At 38.0% G+C, this 19,981-nt stretch overlaps 1 protein-coding gene across 1 annotated transcript in view; it reads right to left on the bottom strand.

Moving 5' to 3' along the window:
- The window catches only part of GALNT18 (polypeptide N-acetylgalactosaminyltransferase 18), a 210,299-nt gene that overhangs the window by 54,500 nt on the left and 135,818 nt on the right, over positions 1–19,981 (bottom strand). The window contains exons 5-7 of the mRNA XM_042813823.1: positions 10,753–10,936; positions 9,377–9,574; positions 6,764–6,878 (exon numbers count right to left, since the gene is read on the bottom strand). Of these exons, the coding sequence (XP_042669757.1) occupies positions 6,764–6,878; positions 9,377–9,574; positions 10,753–10,936 (497 nt within the window). The remainder of the gene's footprint in view (positions 1–6,763; positions 6,879–9,376; positions 9,575–10,752; positions 10,937–19,981) is intronic.

The raw sequence follows: 19,981 nt of genomic DNA, 5'->3' as shown, positions 1-19,981 counted from the left end.
AATTATCCTGAAGACTTGTAATCAGTACCAGAAGACCAAGCTGAAGGTGCTGTGATGTTTAAAGTATTTGGCTTTTTGCAGCTTCAACCCAAACACCCTAGGTCCTCACTGAATCCATCTTGGTCATCTAACCAGTTATTTTACAGTACAATTCCTTGTCCTCTAACATAGGTCTTTCTGTAATCTTTATTCTATTAGATTACTCACTCAGTCTTGCAGAACTAAGAGCTCTCAACAAAGATTAAATTCCAGGCAGATTCCCCTTCTCCCCCTACCCCCCAAATCACCTTAAAACAACAATAAACCATCTTCTCAAATTATTCCAAGAAATAATACCAGCTAAAATGTTACTTCCGCCATGCTGTGACATAAGGCAAAGAGAGAGATTCATGAGGCTACTTTATTATGCTCTGATTAAATTGTATATGACCTGAGTACACAGATTTATAAGTGTGTAATGACTTAGAAGTGTTTTACTCCTTTCTGTTCCACTGTAAACAACAATTTCCTTCCATAAAACATCCAGATGTCTATATTAAAGCTCAGCTAGTAATGTGCAGCCACACAGGCACAACGAGTGAAAAGGCATCTGTGAGAAATCTCCAAGTGCCTTTTCCCCCTACCTCACAGGGTAGAGCAGTGTGACACATTAGCTGGTGCTCTTACCAATCCTTCACTTTCCTCAGGGAAAAAAAAAATAAAAAAATCCATTGGAAAACCAGAAATAGTCTCTGTGTATAATTACACATACTGTAGTTGCAGGTTACCTGCTGGGGCGCTCATGAGAAATATGGGGAAAAAAAATCAGCTATTTTACAGGAGGCTTGACACAAAGAAACAGAAAAAGCCACAAAAAAAATCAGTTCTTGTTGATGTCCCAACTGACACCTGTCTAGACAGTTTAGAAGCAATTCCTTCCTTTATTCTCAATAGAGGCCATTTATTTTTCTGATCAAACGGCAGCCCTAAAAGTAGAGAATTTTAGTCTATTTCATCTTGGGATTCAGGATGTTAATGTGATGAGGTCATTTCCAAAACAAAATTAACTTTACCAATGAGAAGCCACTACTGGTTATACAGAGTGCTAGGCAAGTACTTCCACTTACCTCCAATGCCAAGAATTTTTTTTTCTCTTGGTGAAAGGGTGGCTGTGAAAAGCATTGGCTACTCCTTATAAGTAAAGTTTGGTTAGTATTTAGGATCTTTTTCTTGCAGAGTTCAGTCTAATAATGTTCTCCTTTTAATTTATAAAGTGGATGAAAACAAAAGATTTCTCTGATACATTTCTAATGCAAAGGTAAAAAAAAATCACAATTTTCAAAAGGAAAATTTAAGTGTTATCAAAAAGGAGCAACTAAGAATGCTCTTCCTTCTGTATTTCTCAGTTCTCTCCTCCACACATCACCAGACCAACATTACTGAACAGAATCCAACATCATACACTAAGGACTTCTCCTGTAAAGTGAATCATTCCCAAATGAAAAGGGCTACAGCCTACTTATTGAAATCAATTTTAAAACATGACTTCAAGACCACAGCAAGTAATGGCAGCTGATAGGGCAAGAATGGGGGACATCTAGATTCATTTTTCTGAAGGGAATTGGGGGAAATATCCACATGGCTCTGTGGAGTGCCATGGAAGGACCCAGCAGCACGGACAAAATGGATGCTATTCAAACCCTGCTGCTCTCTCTCCAGGTAAACACAGCCATATGAAAATTTTCCTAACTTTTTCTGCTCCCTCCCAGTTATTTTTACCCCTTGGCATTCCCTCCCCACAGCTTTCCTCACACGACAGTATGTGAAGCAGCATGGCAAAACACGACTTGATTAACATGGAACATATTCCTGCGGTTAAACAAAAAAGTTGAAATGTGAAGCTTGTCCCTGAACTGCATGTGTTCAGATAGACAGAATACAGTGCAGCCTTTCATATGGCTGTGCTGGCACAGGCCAAGCAGGGGTGTGGTGCAAGCCTAATAGCAACAGGAGGGCAAGGAGGAGGAGGAAATATAAAACACCAGAGCTGTTTAATTCTAATGTGCTGAGACTACAGCCTGATTTATGCATTGTGCAAAGCTTTTCCTTAATGAAAACTGACACCTATTTATATGTAGTATGCTTATAATAATTCATGGTCTATATTAAAAGTTCTGACAGGTAAAATTGCTGGAAACTTCCAAGAAAAGAAGGAAAAATTCAAAATGCTTTGAGATATAGATATTTGGGAGCAAATACAAGTATCTGCACTCACTCATGAGTATCAAAAAGAACACTTCTACAAGAGCATATTAATAGAAAGAGATTTCAAGTGAAAAACCATAAGGGTACACAAATACTTTGGTTTGGAAATGATTGAAAATGTAAACAAGCAATAGGCTTTTAGGCACAGAAAGGTAGAATGGGCCAACTAGCCAGCAGTCTACCATTATGATTCCAGAAGGGGATGCAGGGGGAATTTCAAAAAGGGAAAACAATTAGATAAATCTAGTTAGAGCTCAATCACCTTGCAATAAACAGAAAAACATAAAGGGGAAGTCACCACAGGCATTTAGAAAAAAATGGATTGGGTAATGGTGTGACAGGCTTCTAATGTTCTTGCTCTGCAATAAAGGGACCATATTACATAGCCAATACCCCAAAGAATTCTGGAACATTTTCTAGTCAAAAAACTCATTCCTACTTCTCTGTCCATAAGTCTCTCTCCTTTAGTTTTCTACTCCCAGAAAAAGCATCAGGATCAGCTTCACTTTAGCTCAACAAACAAACATTTAGACCAACAGCTAATTAAGAAGGTATATTTATTATAATGCTATTTTATAACAAATCCAACTTAAAAATTCAAGTAGAGTGCCATAATCAGTTTGAACTATAAATGCAATTTTCCCTCTAGGTCATCTGATGCAGAGTCTTGATATATCTTTCAGTGGGAGAAAGACCCACTCCTTTTCCATTAAAGAGCTATTACACTCTAACAAAATTTTCTTTTACCCATTTAACAAAGCCATTACATTCCTGTGAACATAAGTTCATCTGCATGCACAAAGTCTTTCTCGCACACATAATTACTCTAAGTCAAAGCCCTTGCTTACATTCCCTCAACTCTGATGATGACTTAGTCTGTGACCTGAGGCAAAACACTCAATATTTGTTCCTAAAAAAACGTTTGTCATAACAGAGCATTTGGAAGCTCCATCAGACATGTAGGTTGCTTTAAAAGACAAAATGATTGCTGCAGGCTTGCTCTTGATAGGAAATCTTCTGCTGGTATCTGTAGAAACTGTGACAGGCCTCTAAGATGCCTGCTGAAAACTATTCCTGAACCACCCAGTGTGGGATCTAACTGAATACATCTAATTGATTGCAATGGATTTGTAGAGGCCACTTTGTAGAAGCTTCTGTTTGCAAGTAATGCAAGTCCAAACACAGCCTGAAGGAGAGCCTACATAAAGATTATAAATTGCAGCCTTATACTCACACTTTGTTTCTGCTATAAATTGACATTTCTTCTCTTAAACAAGCAATGTGATTCCATCTCACCGTCCAAATTTAATCTCGTCCCTTAGAAGAAAACTTAAATCCATTTAATTGCAAATGATCACAAATAAACACAGTAAATGAATCTTTCAGTAATCTCAGACTGAGTGAGTAAGCGACTGAGCGGTTCAAAAGGGTGCTGCCAAGTCTTGCATCAAACAGCCTGCCTTTGTTTTCTTATGGATCAAATAAATAGCTTTGCAAGAAAATATCTGCTTGAGAAGAAAATACTGTGTTGCTTCTAAGATTCAAAACACATTCCTGTTTTGAACTAATTTTTCAATTCAAGGAAACGGAATTCTATTAACATTAGATTATATATGTTTAATATCTTACAAAAACTATTACAATGCCATAGACAAGGTAAAAACCTTACAAGTTAATACTCCAAATTAGAGATGAATACTGCTGAGAGGAGGAACTAATTCACGTCAGAAATAAGTGAATAATCCTCCACTCTAACACCTATTTTCTATGTCTTGTTACTGCTTATCAGCAACCAATGCTTTAGATTCAGTTCCCACTAGTTGGGATGCATATGCTCATGCAATAAAATTAAAAAAAAAGTCTCCACTGCATCAGGATCAGATTCCTAGCCCTATACAGTGAAAACTCTGCTAGTTCAACTGAAAACAAACCATTTCAAGATTTCAGAAGACACAGTAAGTGATTTCTCCTATATAATGAAAAGACATCCTAAGTAAGTAGCCTTTGCTTCTCAGAAGAATCTCAGCCAGGAGATTAAATCTTATCTCACATTGTTGAAGATGCAGCTGCCAAAAAAGCAAACGGAGAATAAGGCTTTGCCTCTGCACATAGGCACAGAGATATCGGCTTATGCAGTCTTGTAATCGCACGATGCTCTAGGTGGTATGCCTGAGTTTGGCCAACAGTGGCTTTATTTCCTCTGGAATGAAAGTACTATAAGGACCTTGTTCAGCTTAACATGCTTAAGGTAAACAAGTAGCTCAAATGATCCTTGCTCTCGCTGCTGTTTCTGTAGTTGAATGCTACCTTTCCTCATTCTGAAAATATCTTTTCTTATACGCTTATTGCATAAAGTTTCTCAATGAAGGAATTGCTTTCCTGTACCTAAGTACTGCAAAGGGAACAGGCTGCTTGAATTCTGCTAGGAAACTCAGAACGTGGAAACAAACAAAAAAAAATCTACTCCATCAAATGAAAGAATGCAATGCACATCATCCTACTTGCCAGACAGCCTAGACACCAGGCTAGTTTGGGCACACTTGATGTCTGCTTCCCCTCCCCTACATGGTAATGTATAACACACAGCAGAATACAAGGTGAGGTTTGTTGTTTTTTAAACAAAGAAAATAGTGATGAAAAATGAAGCAAACAGAGCAACCTGAGAGCATCATATTTAAAATGGAAACATTATTTTTTGCACTAATAAAGTACTTGCAACATAGTTTTTGTTGAATAACTACTGCCTTATTGATTCATAGCAGGCTCTGCCTCTGAAAGCAGCACAGAAAATCTAGAGGTAATTATTTGGTACTGCAGAGACAGGTGTGAAATCTCCTTCTGACCTACTTAAAGGAGATCAAATGGCACCAGTAAGGGTGAGTGCTAGGGATGCAAGTGAATGACACAGCTGCTGACACTGCAGCAGGACATTCTAAGCAGTCATCTGTATTTTGTCAGGAAACAGTTATGGCCACAGGTACATACCTGTGAAGTGGAGGAAGAAGCAGGTGACTGAGGATAGGAACTTGCTTATAAAGCTTAGCAACAGAGGAAATAGTACAATGATTCTCAGAAGCTCTAATATTGTACTATACAGTTACACTCATCCTGGTATTATCTAGGATATGCTGAGAACTGTAAGAAGAGTTGGTAATAACCTGCTGAAATATCTGCTCGGAAATTTGTTTTGATAGAGCCAGGAACATAGATCCAAGTTAGGATAAAGTTAGATGAGGCAGAATACATTATGCTACCTTGCACATTACAATCTGTTACAGATAAAAGTATTTTATGTAGGTCAGGCATTGCTTCACTGGAGACAGGGAAAAAAGCCATAAGGAAATCAGAGCCGGGCCTTATTCCAATGATCCAGTCTACTCCAAAGTTTCAAATGTGAAAAGATTTGTGTCTCCCTGGTCTTATCTATCTAAGCAGTCTTCAAGAACAACTTCTGCAAGACTAAGTATAGCAGAATAGATAACATATTTCTCAGGATGCAGAACCAGATATAACTCCTTACTCTCACATGGAGACTAGTTTTGTCAGTTGAAAAAAGAAAAGTAAAATCAAAGTGACACTAATTTTCAACTCATTGCAACACTGAGCTGTGAAATCAGGTTTCAGGAATAGAATAAGGCTCTCTGGCTCTCACAGCCAAGAGAACGGTGTTATTAAAAGAAGCAGTATTGCATTTCTCTCTCCCTCTCCTTACAACTGTACTCTAATGTAACAGAATGTACCTGCACTTCTTGCAATATCATTTTATCTCTGACAGGTGGTAGGAACAGAATTGCAGAAACCCAAAAGTAAAAATGAGGGGTTTTTTTTGTTTGTTTTTCTCATAGTCTTATCAGAAAATTATTGATTTTTAAAGACAGTTTCTTTTTTTTTTTTTTTTTCCACTAATACATAATTATGTATTTTTATTCTGGTAACCAAAATGCACAAAATACAATGGCCCACTAACATTGCAATAGAAGGATTTAGAATATAGTTTTTATAACACACATCATTCCATTTTTCATTACCGCCTATCAAGCTAGGAAATTCTTTTGTATCAAAAAAAACCTGAAAGATTCTCAAATGGAACAGCACTGTATTTTTGGATGGTATTTAGTTGTGAAGAGAGATAAAAGAGGTACACAAATCACAGGAAATACTACATGCAGTACACAAATGGAAGAAGAAAATGCGCATTTGTGCAAATTCAGTATATTAGGAATACCTTCAATTCCCCTACAGAGGGAATGTGACATAAATGCCTGCATATTTCAGTTATCATCTGTGCAGAATTTAGCATTGTTGGCTGTATGAAAGAATACCCATTTCTGTATTCTATCCTTTACCATATAAACTCTTTTTTAAAAATATGCAAACTTTTGCTCTTTTGAGTTATACTTCATTTTTGCACGCATTCATCCCTACACTGGTGACTCCACATTTTTTTCCCTGCCCCATAATGAAGATCTGGTTGTATTTTAAATGAAAGCTACCAGTGTTAGGTGGATACAATTCTTACCCTGATTCCAAGTTCCACATTCTCTCCTCCATATACTTCCATGCCTTCATCTAGTAAGCCAATCTCTTGGAAATATTCTCGGTCTACTATGAAGCACCCAATTAATGCAGGACTTCTGGAAGAAAAAAGCAGGAGAAAACAAAATTAACAGATAGAATACACATTTTCATTATTCAGAAACTGATTAAATTTATCACTGCTGGGTTCAAGAGCATGTCAGATTCTTAGGGAGGTTTTTCTCAAAGAAATTACAGCTTTGTCTTCCAATGTCTTTGACTCTATAGTGAAATAAGCACTACTGAAGGAAAACAGATTCAAAATGACTGGACAAACACATTCACCAGAACACATAGGATTTACGATCTCACAGTATTAGATCCAAGAGCCCCAGCTTTGTTTATGGGGCATCAGACATTGTAACCAAAATATGGAACAGTTTGCCTCCACTAAGTTCTCAAGTTTCTTGTCTGTGATAATTAACAAGGCTACCCAATGATGCATGGTTTTATGTGTTTGGCCAGAAACGCAGTTCATCTGCATTTAAGAAAACATTTACCTTTAAGCATATTTTCAAGAGGTAATTGCTTGAATAGGAACTTCCAGGTCAGCTTCAATCCTGAATCAAGAAATGCCTAACTTACCAGTATTCCGTAACACCAGCCTATTGTGCTGAACCAAATCTAAACAAGTCATGTATCTTTACCAAACCTGTAAGCTCATTTAGGTCACGACCTGAATTAGCCAACTTCCACTAAGCAGAGCTAATATCAAGAAGGTAAGAGTTCAACTGCCGAGTTTAATTTCACCTGTAGGAAATGCAGAGGAAGAGAATGCCAGGTAGTGTGGACTTCTCACTTGTTTGCCTACCTTATAATGCATATTGACATGAAATAAGATGTATTTTCTGACTATTATGCAGCTATTTGAAACTCTGAGAACAACAGGATATTAATTAGCAGTACACCCTGCCACTTACTAGGAACACTCAAACTGCACTCATCTGCTTTCAAACACTTTACAGGATGTCTTAATCACAATCTGTACAACTCTACAGAAATATATACTTTTCTGCCTTTGATTTGAAGTGCTATAGTACATGCTTCCATGCTTCACAGCAATCAGAACTTGACCTGATCTATCTGAACTATCAGAAAGATTCTTTCTGATATATTTACAAATGAGGAAATTAACTGTTGTTTTTGTTTTTAAAGTATTTTTCAGAATACTTGCTTTTTTAAAAATAATTCTAGAGGCACATTTGAAGACATGACAGATACCATGAATACATGTAGATTTAAAAAAATAATAATAATAATTTTCCAGCACATGCACATACTGTATCTCACTGGGAAAAAAAAAAAAAAAAAAAAAAAAAAAAAAAAGGCTCCAGGGAAAGGGAAAGAAAGAGCTAGGAAAAAAAGAAAAAAAATAAACACCAACCAAACCAAACTAAACATCCAGTATTCTGAAAGGACTTTTACTCCAAAATACAAAGTACAGAACTTTGAGATAAAATGGAACTAAAGATTTGCTTTTCATCGAGCATAACCACCTTTCCCTAAAGAATCATCACAGTTAATACATGTTTGCCTCTCCAGGAATTAGTGAAAAATTTCAAAGTATTTTCATATTACTAACACAGTTCATTAAAACGTGAAACACTTCTAATGATGCGGAAATTACCACCTCTTTATGTCTGTGGCAAACCTGTGAATGTTTGGCTACTACTTTTCAACTCCAAGTCCTGTTCAAATGACCGTCAGCTGGGTCAAAGCAGTTCAGTGTGTCTAAGCCAACAACTCCCAGAAAGAGATGTTTGTTTGAAAAGACAGAACTGCTGGATGAAAGATATCCCTTGTACAGACTGTGTGGAATAAGTTGCTACTGATGAATCCCTCATGCAGCCACTGCCATTTAAGGTTCTGCTTTGCAGCTGGCGAAATCAGTCTTCATCCTTTCATTCTGCAGAGAGCTACAGTACAGGTACTAATGACCTCCTTGATATGAATGCCTAGACAACAGAGATGCAGAGATGATTCAGAGGTGCCTATCCTCCTTCCAGAGATAAAAGTATTGTTCTCTGTTGGCCTGACTCCAGAAATGAAAAGCAAATACAGAGGTGGAGTGTGTCAAAGTAAGGATTTAATAAGTCATTGATAACACGTTGTTGGTCAATGAGAATTAACTCCTATGACGTAACAAAGCTATAAAGCTATGTGGTAGTACTATAAAGAATACAGCTGTTAGAAAGACTCTGTTACATAATGCATTTGCAAAGAAAATGTCATTACTGGCCCATTACCACTAAATTAGTAGACAACATTTGGAGACTGAAGGGCTGCTGAGCATTCAAGTCTACTCTTTCACTTTGGCTAAGTATTTAGCCCCATGCTAATAACAATGAAACCTATTTTAAAAGATCTCCTGATAAAAGTTTTCTTAATGAATGTGTAGGGAGACAAGGAGAAATGCAAAAGAGGACAGCTCAAGGACATCATCTAATTTAATATTACAGTCAGTAAATTTATTACATAGCTGAGACCACTCACCATCTGTCACATCTAGATGAGCATTTCCTGTGGTACACTAATCTGGGTCACAGTTGCACATTACCTTATTGGAGCAGTTGTGTTCTCCAGTTTCCACCATGACTTAGGAGGGTTCAGGTAACGACACCATAGCTCCCAGTCAAACCCTTGTGCTGAGAGGGGATATTCTTCGATTTCAAAATTATCATACTTAATGTTATCAAATGATGGAGAAATGACCCTTTTTCTGTTTTCCTTTATCCTAGAGAGCACTGGTTCAGCCCTAAAAAAGGAAAGAAAAGAAAAAGATGACTATGTCAGTAGAAGGATAGCACTGATGGACATACCAACGTACACTGTGCATTTCAGAAAACCATTCAGAGCTCTCTTTGCTCTGAAATGGAGATGGGGCAGAGTAAGATCTGCCCCAAAATAACACACTGCACAGTTTTATCTAGGATGCCCTGTTATTATCATTAACGTTAGCTGGAGAACTGAAGAAATTACTATCTGCATACTACAGAGCATTTACATACTTGCTACCAAATAGCAATAATTTCAGGCTTTCAGTATTATCAAGGGCATGAAGATCAGAGTTAGTAATAGATTTATCCTATGGACAGCACTTCCTGCCTTTTTACAATCTTTTTAACTCAAGAAAAAAACAAAGATATTATGTCTGGATCAAACAAGCTCAAATATATTTTTTAGCTACGTGCTACTTTTGCACAGAGCAGCAATGTTGAGAAAAATGACATATCTTTGTTTACACTGTAGAACACAGAAGAAACATTATTTTTTATTAAAAGGAGGTCAATTTCCTTCAGTCCTTTGCCCATAAAGGGCGTTACTGGAGGGAGCTGATTTCTGAAAAGCCAAGGCATAGAAAATAGAATTTTTTCTCAGTAGTTTTACAGGCCATTATTTGGATATTTGGAAGCTACACAAATGTTAAGCATTTTCTGTTTCCTGAGAACAATTTAAAATATTGCCCTGAGATATGAAGAGAACTCAAGAAACACAGAGGAGCAAAACCTGAGTCATAAGTGTGCTGCTTCTAACTGCAGACATATCCCTCATATCTGTAACCAGCCCACCTTTCTCAGCTTCTTCATGCCAAAATTACCATTTACCACTTATTTATAAGAAAAAATGCAGCAACACATAATACAGATATTTTAGATACGGGAAAAAGGTGCATGCACTTAGCATGCAATTTTCACATAGAGTTAAATACATTGTAGTTATACCTCTAGATAGCACACCGAAAAAAAAAATATATCTAGATTACATTACATAGCACAAATGCATTTTTCATGAATATGCCCAACTCTGAAACTTTTTATTAAAAGTATCAGAATGCAAGCTCACCCTTTATGTGCAAGAGAAATAGCATTTAGTAATTTATAAATAGTGCTTAGAAACGTGCCTTCTTTAAAGAAGGTACAAGCAGACACATACCATCCCACATTGAATTCCACATGGGCATCAAAGAGAGCAACTACTGGTGCTGTGGCTACTCTCCATCCACTGACTCGAGATCTGATCAGCCCCTCTTGTTTGTTGTGTCGGACAACCTTGATGAAACCAGGCTTACGGGCATTCACTTCATCAACATACTTCTTTAGTTTCTCTTTGAGTTCTTCTGCACAAAGAAAAGAATTAGATGCTAACAGGAAGCATCAGTTTGCCAACATGTGAAAATCTGTTCCTCCAGCAAAAAAAGATTCTTCGCACAGAGGAATACTGCATGTTGATTTAACTGCTACGAGCTTTCAAGTTGTCAAATCTAAAAAGAGACAAAACAACAACAAAAAAGCCACCAACAGAAGGACCACAAATTATATAGAAACAAAAGAATTCCACGTATAATAATCCAGCCTAAATGATTGCCAGAATCCTGTAATTGTTGAACATTAACATAGATAAAGCCACTAGATAAAGCACTCAGTCACAGTGGACCACAGCTACATAAGTGCATATTTTGTTACCATAGCAGCAAATAAGATAACTATCTCATATTCCCAGAAAAATACGCCAAACTGACTAATACTTCAAGAAGAGGAAGAATAAAATGAATTATTTATATTTTTTCCACTGCTATTTTGGAACTTCAGCAACAACTTTCTTCCTCTACTAAGATCTTCCACGACGTCTGTTGCTTTTTTAGTAGCATACAGACCAGCAAATACAGAAGAGGTAATCTAATCCTAATTAAAATATGATAACCTTTTTTATCAGCAGTTATTGCATCTCTGGCCTAAAGACCACTGCAAGAGGAAATACAAAAGGTAGAACTCAAATATGCTGTTCAATATTATTAACTGAAAGCACTGTTTACTCCTACTGCTTATTAGCATTTCTATGTTCTATTTACTTTAGGAGAATTCCAAGAATTCCCTCAGCACTGTTAAATGCCCTTTCATCCCAACTTCTCCATAATCCATAAATGTCTGCTGTGAGGCTGAACAATGGTCCATGGTTATGATGTTAAACTGGATATCATCAGATCCGCATTCCAAACTAATGCAGTCTTGTCTTTTCTGTGAAATCTTGAGGAAGCCACAATTTCTTCATAAATTAATGAATAATCATAAAACACACAAGCCAGGTATGCTCATCTGCAGTCCTAGTCCTGATGGTTCACAAAGTGAGAGCACACATTACTTCCCAAGTGATCTTAGGAAGCAGGTTTCTCCCCAGAAACATTTGCTTCCCAGACAGCTCTGCTCCTCCCAGTCCTGCATAAGTCATCTGCTAGTTACTGAGTTCTCTCTTTCTCTTTCAGTTCCTGGCCTATACACCTCCCCAGACAAGCTGGTCAAGCATGGTCTAGTTGTCCTGGAGAGAGAAACTTTTTAACTCAGGCTTTCAAGGCCAAGCTATCCCTTGACTGTAGCTTGTGATGCTCTGACTAGCATAAAATAAACAAACTTTTCATTACAGTATCCTCCTATTAGCCAGACTAAAAGCCTTATTGTTTTAACTGGCATTAGCTGCACAACCTGCTTTTGGCTGCAAGCAGGGAAGACTTATGCACTAACTCCACCAACTTCTTACCAGCAAAAGCCAATTACACTGGGAACCAGTCACTTCAAGCAGATTTGGACAATATGCACACAAGAATAGTTAATGCAGCAGAAGAACAAACAAACAAACAAACTCTTTTTTTTTCAAGCCATGTTAAACATTTGTCCTTTGAAAGGAGACAGATGTTTTCTCTCTCAGTCTGACAAAGAGGAACAGACAAGTTTCACAAGAGATCCTCTAACATAAAGCTTGTTGCAACCCATAGACCTCAGTGGGACTACTTCTGAGGGTTTGGAGGGGATGATGATCAAGCACAAGGATTCCTTGAATTTATCCCTCCTTTAAAGACTTGCAGACAACAACCTTGCATGATGCTTTTGCAGCTATTTGCACTGCCACTACAAGGCTGTGTGTGCCATGTACCTTTGCATAAAGGAACCATCTCGCAGCAAGTAAGAGAATACCACAGAGAAGTGCTGGTGTGTACAGTTTTTCATTAAAAATGAACAAGCAAACAAAAAAAATTAAAATGGAATAATCTGCCATACAAGTCCATGACAGTACTTAAACTACAGCTATGTTTTAGGGATGGATTCAATACAGTCCAAGAATTTTCTACCTCACATTGTTCATTTCTTCTATCTCATATGATTGTTTTACCTATGACTGCATCATCTTGCATAAACAAGGCTCAGAAGTGTATGTTAATATGAAGTCCATAGTGCAGAGCATTTTCCTACTTCACACTAGATTTGCTAGGTATTGATCAATACACTGTTTTCCTTTATCAAGCCAAAAAAGGCATATTCACATCTCCATTGTGCTTGCAAAGTGTCATATTCTTATTCCTTACCTCCAACACACCGAGATCTGTAGCAAGCAAAAATCCAGCAAATCAACCAGCTAAAAGCTGTTTAAATTTGAAAGAATACATTTACACTATTGAAACCGTGCCTATCTGAAAATAATCAGCAACAGTTCTACATTCCCAAAATGTAACATGGTGAAGGGTGAATATCAAAACAAGAAGATCAAAGTTTTGTTCTCAGTGCAAGTGACTGCTCATAGTTTTACAATATCAGGAAGCTGTATTTGCCACAACAATGCAACAGCACTGCTGTCTATCCAGTAATGAAAGGCAAGCAGGTTCTAATCAAAGACCTGAAAATCAGTGCTTCTGAAAGAGTCTCTGTTCTCTGTATCATGTCCGTTCTTGGCAAGTGGGCTATTCTTACTCCTGTCATATACATTTCCTAATGTGGACTGACTTTATAAGCTTGACTAAACACAAAATGTTTTCCATAGCTAGGTGTAAGTATGGAAATAAACGGAAATAGAACAGAACTCAGTCCTTGGCTTGCCACCAGCATGACTTCAGCTGCACGTTATAGCTGTGACATTTACTAGGCAGTACTTGCTCTTAATATGCACTACAGCTCTTTGCGAATTAAGAGAATAGCTGGAGACCGTCTCAGGGGAACATTATGGGCTCACCCACGGGGGAATCCTTCTCTGGACTTCATTATCAACCCCAGGAGGCTGAGGAGAGTGTTGGATCTCAGCTAAGCTTCAGTACTACTCCACAGGAGAGAAAGCAGTATTTTGCAGCCGGGCATTTTCCAGCTTTTGTCATTCAAAACAGCTTAGCCTTGCTTTGCAAAGGCACTCTGCTGAAGGGAGCACTATGCGCGCCCCTTGTCGAACAAAGCCTATACCTATTGGGCAGACTATCCCAGAAAAAAGACGTTCTACTAAAAAAAACTTATCATTACAAAAATGTATCATTTTGACTCGACCACAGGATGCAGCAGATATGCAAATGAAGCCTACCAAGTCAGTTATTACCTGCAGAACATTTGACAGGTGCTTCCTCCTCCTCCCCCTTCCCCCGTGCAGTCTGCATTTGCCTGAGCTTTAATTGAGAGATCTGAGTTCAATTGTCTTTGACAGTTTCAGAGCATTGTGCCCAACTGGAATGAATGATGGAACACTCCCTCTAGAACTGATCGTATAGTTTGTGATGGCACTGATAGTCTTCAGTTATATATTTTTAACCTATGTTCTGTTTCTTTCCACCTCAGATACGCCCCATGAATAATAAACAGTCTTTTTCATTAATTATTGTGCTTCACTGCTTTATGCCACCATAGGGAGAAGAAAGGGAATGAGCAAATGTGTCATCTTCAATGCACTGTTGATTCAGTTTCTAATTACAAAAACAAACAGGCATATAAAGATAGATGCATTTCCCTTTCAGCACATAATTTTTCAAATAAAGACTCAGTTTGATGAAGCTGACTGGGTATCTACAACTGAAGAGAAAGAACAGCCATAGATGACATGAGAACACTGTGCAGATCTTGTAAGTCATACACCCAATGACCTCTCTCCATAACGTACAGATGTCTGTAGCACATCAGAGCTCTTCTCACAAATGCAGAAGTCATAATTACATAACTAAGTTCTAATACTTACCAGAGGTTGGTTGTAGGTTTCTTAGAAACAATCAAAGATTTTGTTTGTCAAGTTTCTTTATTCAGCATTTCAGTACAGTGCTAATAAATTAATTCATTTTGCCTTGCCTTTTTAGGAAAGCAATTTCTTCAGAAAATGAAAGGAAAAGAGAATAGTGGATAAGTGTTAGCAGTGCAACTGTTCAAAACTGTCCAGTGCTGCAGCTAGTGTAGCTCGTGTGAATGACCAGTCTGGGCTCAGAGGGGTGACATGGATCACAGTCCTGACTCCTCCTTGGATGTTGGGGGATTGCAGCAGAGTCCATAATATGGAAAAGTTTCATCACGTCTGCCTCGGGGAATTTCTCAGAAGAAAAGTCATCTACAGAACGTGCTTTTCATGCAGTTGCATGCAAGTGACCTAAGGTCTGTGTGCCTCCACTTTACCTCTTGGAGGAAAGTCATCAGGCTAGATGCTCAAATGAAGCAAACTGTCCTGGCCCCATGGTACTCTAGCGTCCTACAACAGCTGTGGACCTGCCCTAGACTTTAAGTTACTGATACAAAGTTGTGATATTAGTAATAAATTACTGCCTCACATTCATAGAGGTCAGTTAAGCCTCTTTTTCAGTGGCCTTCCTGCTGTAAAGTGCTCCCATTCTGAGTGCTTAAATGAGTCCTTGCAGCTCTCAGAACAATCACATTTGTAAAATCTGACAAAAATGCTTCCCTGAGACAGATGCATTTTTGGGACTTCAAAAAAAAACAGTTGCTCTTTAGCTGTATGTTTGCCAAGAGAGCTAATTAAATAAATAACTAAAAACTCTCCCACATAACTACGCAGCAGTATATTTTCTAGCAGCTGAACCTCTGGTGTGGCAGAATGCTGCCATCTTGGCAAGCCTCAAGATTTTAACATGAGGTTAGAATTTATTTTTCTGTCAAACATCCAGGAATTTTCATGCCCCTTTTTAACCTTAGCTCTTGGCACAAACATGGCTCCTTCTACTAGGCTCCTCTTCTGCAGTCACAAGTGAGCAGATAAATCAGCAAAAAGGCACCAATCCCAAAAAGGACCTAATTTTAAACTAAGATTTTCCTTCTTCTTTATCTGATCAGTCGTTGCCCAAAATCTTAGCAGCAGAAAGAGCTGCTTTCCCACTCTTCTTCTAATGATTTCAAAACCCTTAGAAAAATGAAATGTACTAACATGGATAAATTCCCCTCTGGCAAATAAGGCAAGCCTATTATACCAGGTATGCAGCAGAAAAACCTCTCTTCCCTCTTAGTCACTCTGTAGGCATATAACCTGAATTCATGACAGCAGCTAGGCATGCAAGAAAAATTGGTTGGTACACTTTATCTAATAGGATTGTACAATGTATCGTGTCCCTTATTGTGCATGCAGCTCAGTGCTCTGTTGTTTTTTTCTTTTTCTCTGGTCCCTTATCTTTCATGCTCAAGTGATCACCTCTCATCTCTGTGGTAGAAGCAGATAATTCCAAATGGAAAATATTTATAACCAGATAGAGGCATGTCATTTGTAATGCAGCTGTGTACATAGAATGTTTGCAACAGAGGGCAAGAATGCACAAAAATAAAAAGGGCCTGCTGCTCACACGTATTTAATAATCTCATGTTATCTGGTAATAGATAAACCACCCAAGGGAAATTAACATGATGCAAGGAATTGATTAGGACAGACCTCAGAAACAAACAAACAACAAAAAAAAAGCAGTACAGTTCTTTTCCTCTGATACTACACCTAGCTTGTTTTGTTGACAGAGATGTATAATACGATCTCAGAAGTCCATGCTATCCACGTGTAAAACCAGATGGGGTAACAAACTTTCAAAAGTACAACCTTTGTATTCAGCAATTCAGAGCCTCCACCATTCCACTAAGATAAATGAGGGCTGCATGAATTCATTCCAGCTCAGACTCTGGACTATAACTCAAACATTTGCTCAGTCTAGCAGATGACCAGCACTGCTGGTCCCACAATAAATGCAGAAAAAAATATACATGTTTCTCCCCTTAGCCTCCTCGCCCCTACATGCACGCACACAAACTTTCCTTTCCCTAGGAGAATCCAGCACATTGCTTTCAAAGGTTTTGATGGAGGCTACTCTGACCTGCTCTTTTCAAGTCCTCTCACAAACATCATGTCTTCCATGTTTATGGAAGGAGCTTTGGTGGACACTTCACTAAATCCCCTCTTACTGTTTTATAATGTCCTGGGAATCTGATAGCATGAGAGCCACATACCAGGGACCAATTCCATTTCAAAAGAGCAACCAGAAAAGCAACAAATGCCTTACACCACAAAAGAACCTTTGTAGAAGAGACCTGTGCCAGCAGCTGTTCTTGAGTGATCTAGCAGACATGTCTCTTTTCTACACGCTAAATGATGCACAGTTGCAACCTCTGGACAGGAACATGGGATACCACCCTCCAGATGATATTTGAGACTGGATCACCCAAATCCCAGGGCAGCACAGTAGCACTGCCTGACTTCTTTTGAGCCATGATTCTGCAGTTTCAGGCATGTTCCACATGGAGTCCAAATAACTTTGCAGATACAAGAGCTCATTCACATCACTGGATCAAGATTAAGGGCCAGCTGATATCCAAAGCTCTTCTAATGCTAACAGAAATGCTTTACAACAAAGGAATTAAACATGGCCCTCACATGCTTACACTGAGTATGGAGGAGAGCTTACTAAAGGCAAGCTTTGACAGAAAGAGAGGGAAGGAAAATAAATCTGCTGAAAGGTAAACATCGATTCCAGCTCTTCAATGGACACTTCTGCATGCACCACAACAGGACTTAAAACAAAAGCACAATTACATTTCTTAGATTACAACAATCCCGAATTAGGAAGTTTACTACTGACAATAAAAGCCATTTGTGTGTGCTTAAACCAGCAACTATGCAAACAAATGCTGAAAGTAGATGAGAAGATACCAAGCACTACAAACAGCACAACTGCCACACAAACAAAGCAAGATTACAAACTGTAGTACATACCTCCTCATGGCAACATGTCAAACCCTTTCAGCAGAAACGTGTTAGAACCCTCAAAATATCATTAAGCACAGACATATAATTACCTAACCTTAATTGTTCCACTCAATTTGTTGATTGCTGAATGCTTGAATTAATCTTAGCACAAACATTATGCACTCCACAGTGTACGCCTACTTCCTACTGCTACTGGATATATTACAGCTGCAATAACGTGATCAGAGAATGGTGAAGTCTGGTCAGGAAAAAACACAATCACTGAAATTGAGACATTCATACTGTATGTGATGCAAGATGAACTTCTGGTGTCTGTTTGAATACAAGCTTTAAAAGGGGACCATAAAGTGAGAAGCATACAAGCAGAAAAAGCACAGGTTGGAAGTGACATGGAGCATAAAATACACTGCTGAAATTACCACCATCAAAATTCTGAAAGCTCATAATTTCATTTCTTGGTGTTCCCTGAATCGTTTGTAAGATGACTTTAAACATTAGAGAGAAATGCCTGAGAAATGCATTCTAATCCTAGCTGGACAACAGCTGTTTCCAGTAATCTAATTCTCTTTTTTTCAATTTTTTTAATATACAGTATTTAATTCTAATCTATTTCTTGGACTTGTATGGTGCAGAAAAATCACTACTAATCACTACTCAGAAAAAGAAACTAAATGCCTGAGAAAAGCCAGAGCTGACTCCATAAATCTAGAAAAACAGCATTTGAAGAACATATTAGAGATACTCTATAACCACAAGATTCATCAAGCTGCCTGCTGTACTCTACATTTGATAAATCATCATGACTTCGAGAAACTGTGTGGTGATTCACGTTATGATAACAGATACATAAGGAAAACTGCCAATTAAAACACAATAGTCCAAGTGTAACTACTTTATGATTCAGAGGAAATCAGTCACATAAGTTGCATTAAAAATTCAGTATGCAAATACAGTTAAATATGTATGGAATGGAGCTGCTTATATTCCTCTATGGATCAGACTTCACTCTGCCAGCAAGGAAGTTGAGAATAGGATTATGAAAGAAGATTAAACAAAAAATAATCACAAAATAGAGAGGACCTGTGCAATCCATCCCCTCATTCAAAGCTGGTTCAATTAAACAATTTTAAGTATCATTAAATATCACAAATAGCATTTAAAAGAAAGCCAAGTAGCATTAGAAAAGAGTGAGCTTCGTGTTTTTGTTTTTCTTTGTTGCCATTGTTTCCCTATATAAACTACACAGAAAGATGTCCTTGGGAGCAAACAGCAAAACAGCAATGCTGATGATACTACAAGAACATCCTTGAGAGTCAGGACAGCAATAAAGCTATTTCTCCTTTGAGATCTCACTCTGAGAATCAAAATACAGTTGAGAAACAACAAATCTTTCCATGGTGCTTTTTTTTTTTTCCTAATTTTTTTTAACCTGGTCTAAATGTAGAATTCCTGCATCTTTTGTTTTTGGTATAAATGACTTCAACCCTATTGGACACTGCTTACACATCAGATGCAAAATGCTGCATATATATGCCAAATCAGCAAAATCAGCATCTTGCCTGTGATTATGTTGTGTGTGATCTGCTACTATCTTCTTTCTCAAAGAGTGATTGCAATTTGCAGAACCTTGTAGGCCACTATAAAAATGCTAATACAGCACCCAGTGCACCAAGGAGAAATGGGGAAAAAGCAAATTATACCTACATGTATTTTTTTGTTTGCTTGTTCCATTTCTCTAATGGCTAATACAAACAAGATAATACCAGTTGTAAGTAACAGCTTTACAGAGTGAAATATTGCAGTCATAGAAATCAGTGAGAAACTGTTCAATGCCCTGAATACAACATCATACATGATAACAAGTGCATATACAATAGCTAGCTTAGTGTGGAAGCCAGTTTTCTCGTGCCCTCGTGCTATACCATATAGTCATGCAAAATTCTGCAAATCACAATGGATTTCATCAAGCAGTCATCACAGTCTGCTAACCTACAACAAGCAGCAGCGGGACCTCCCCCATCTCCTATATAGCAAGCAGACAAGAGCCTTCACCACGCACAGCAAAATCCTCAGGGAAATGACACAAGCTTTAAGTCGTATGATTTGAGTAGCTCAGGAGGTACAGTTTTGTGAAACTTCCAACAAAGGACAAAATCCAAGTAATTCTTACTCTTGTAAAACA

Source organism: Centrocercus urophasianus, unplaced genomic scaffold (genome assembly GCF_019232065.1).
Source record: "Centrocercus urophasianus isolate 14NV4802_14NV808 unplaced genomic scaffold, USGS_Curo_1.0 seq_14, whole genome shotgun sequence".
In the NCBI taxonomy this organism is placed as follows: Eukaryota; Metazoa; Chordata; class Aves; order Galliformes; family Phasianidae; genus Centrocercus; species Centrocercus urophasianus.
Note: the sequence above shows the minus strand (reverse complement) of the source record. Positions and strands in the feature narration are given on the sequence as shown.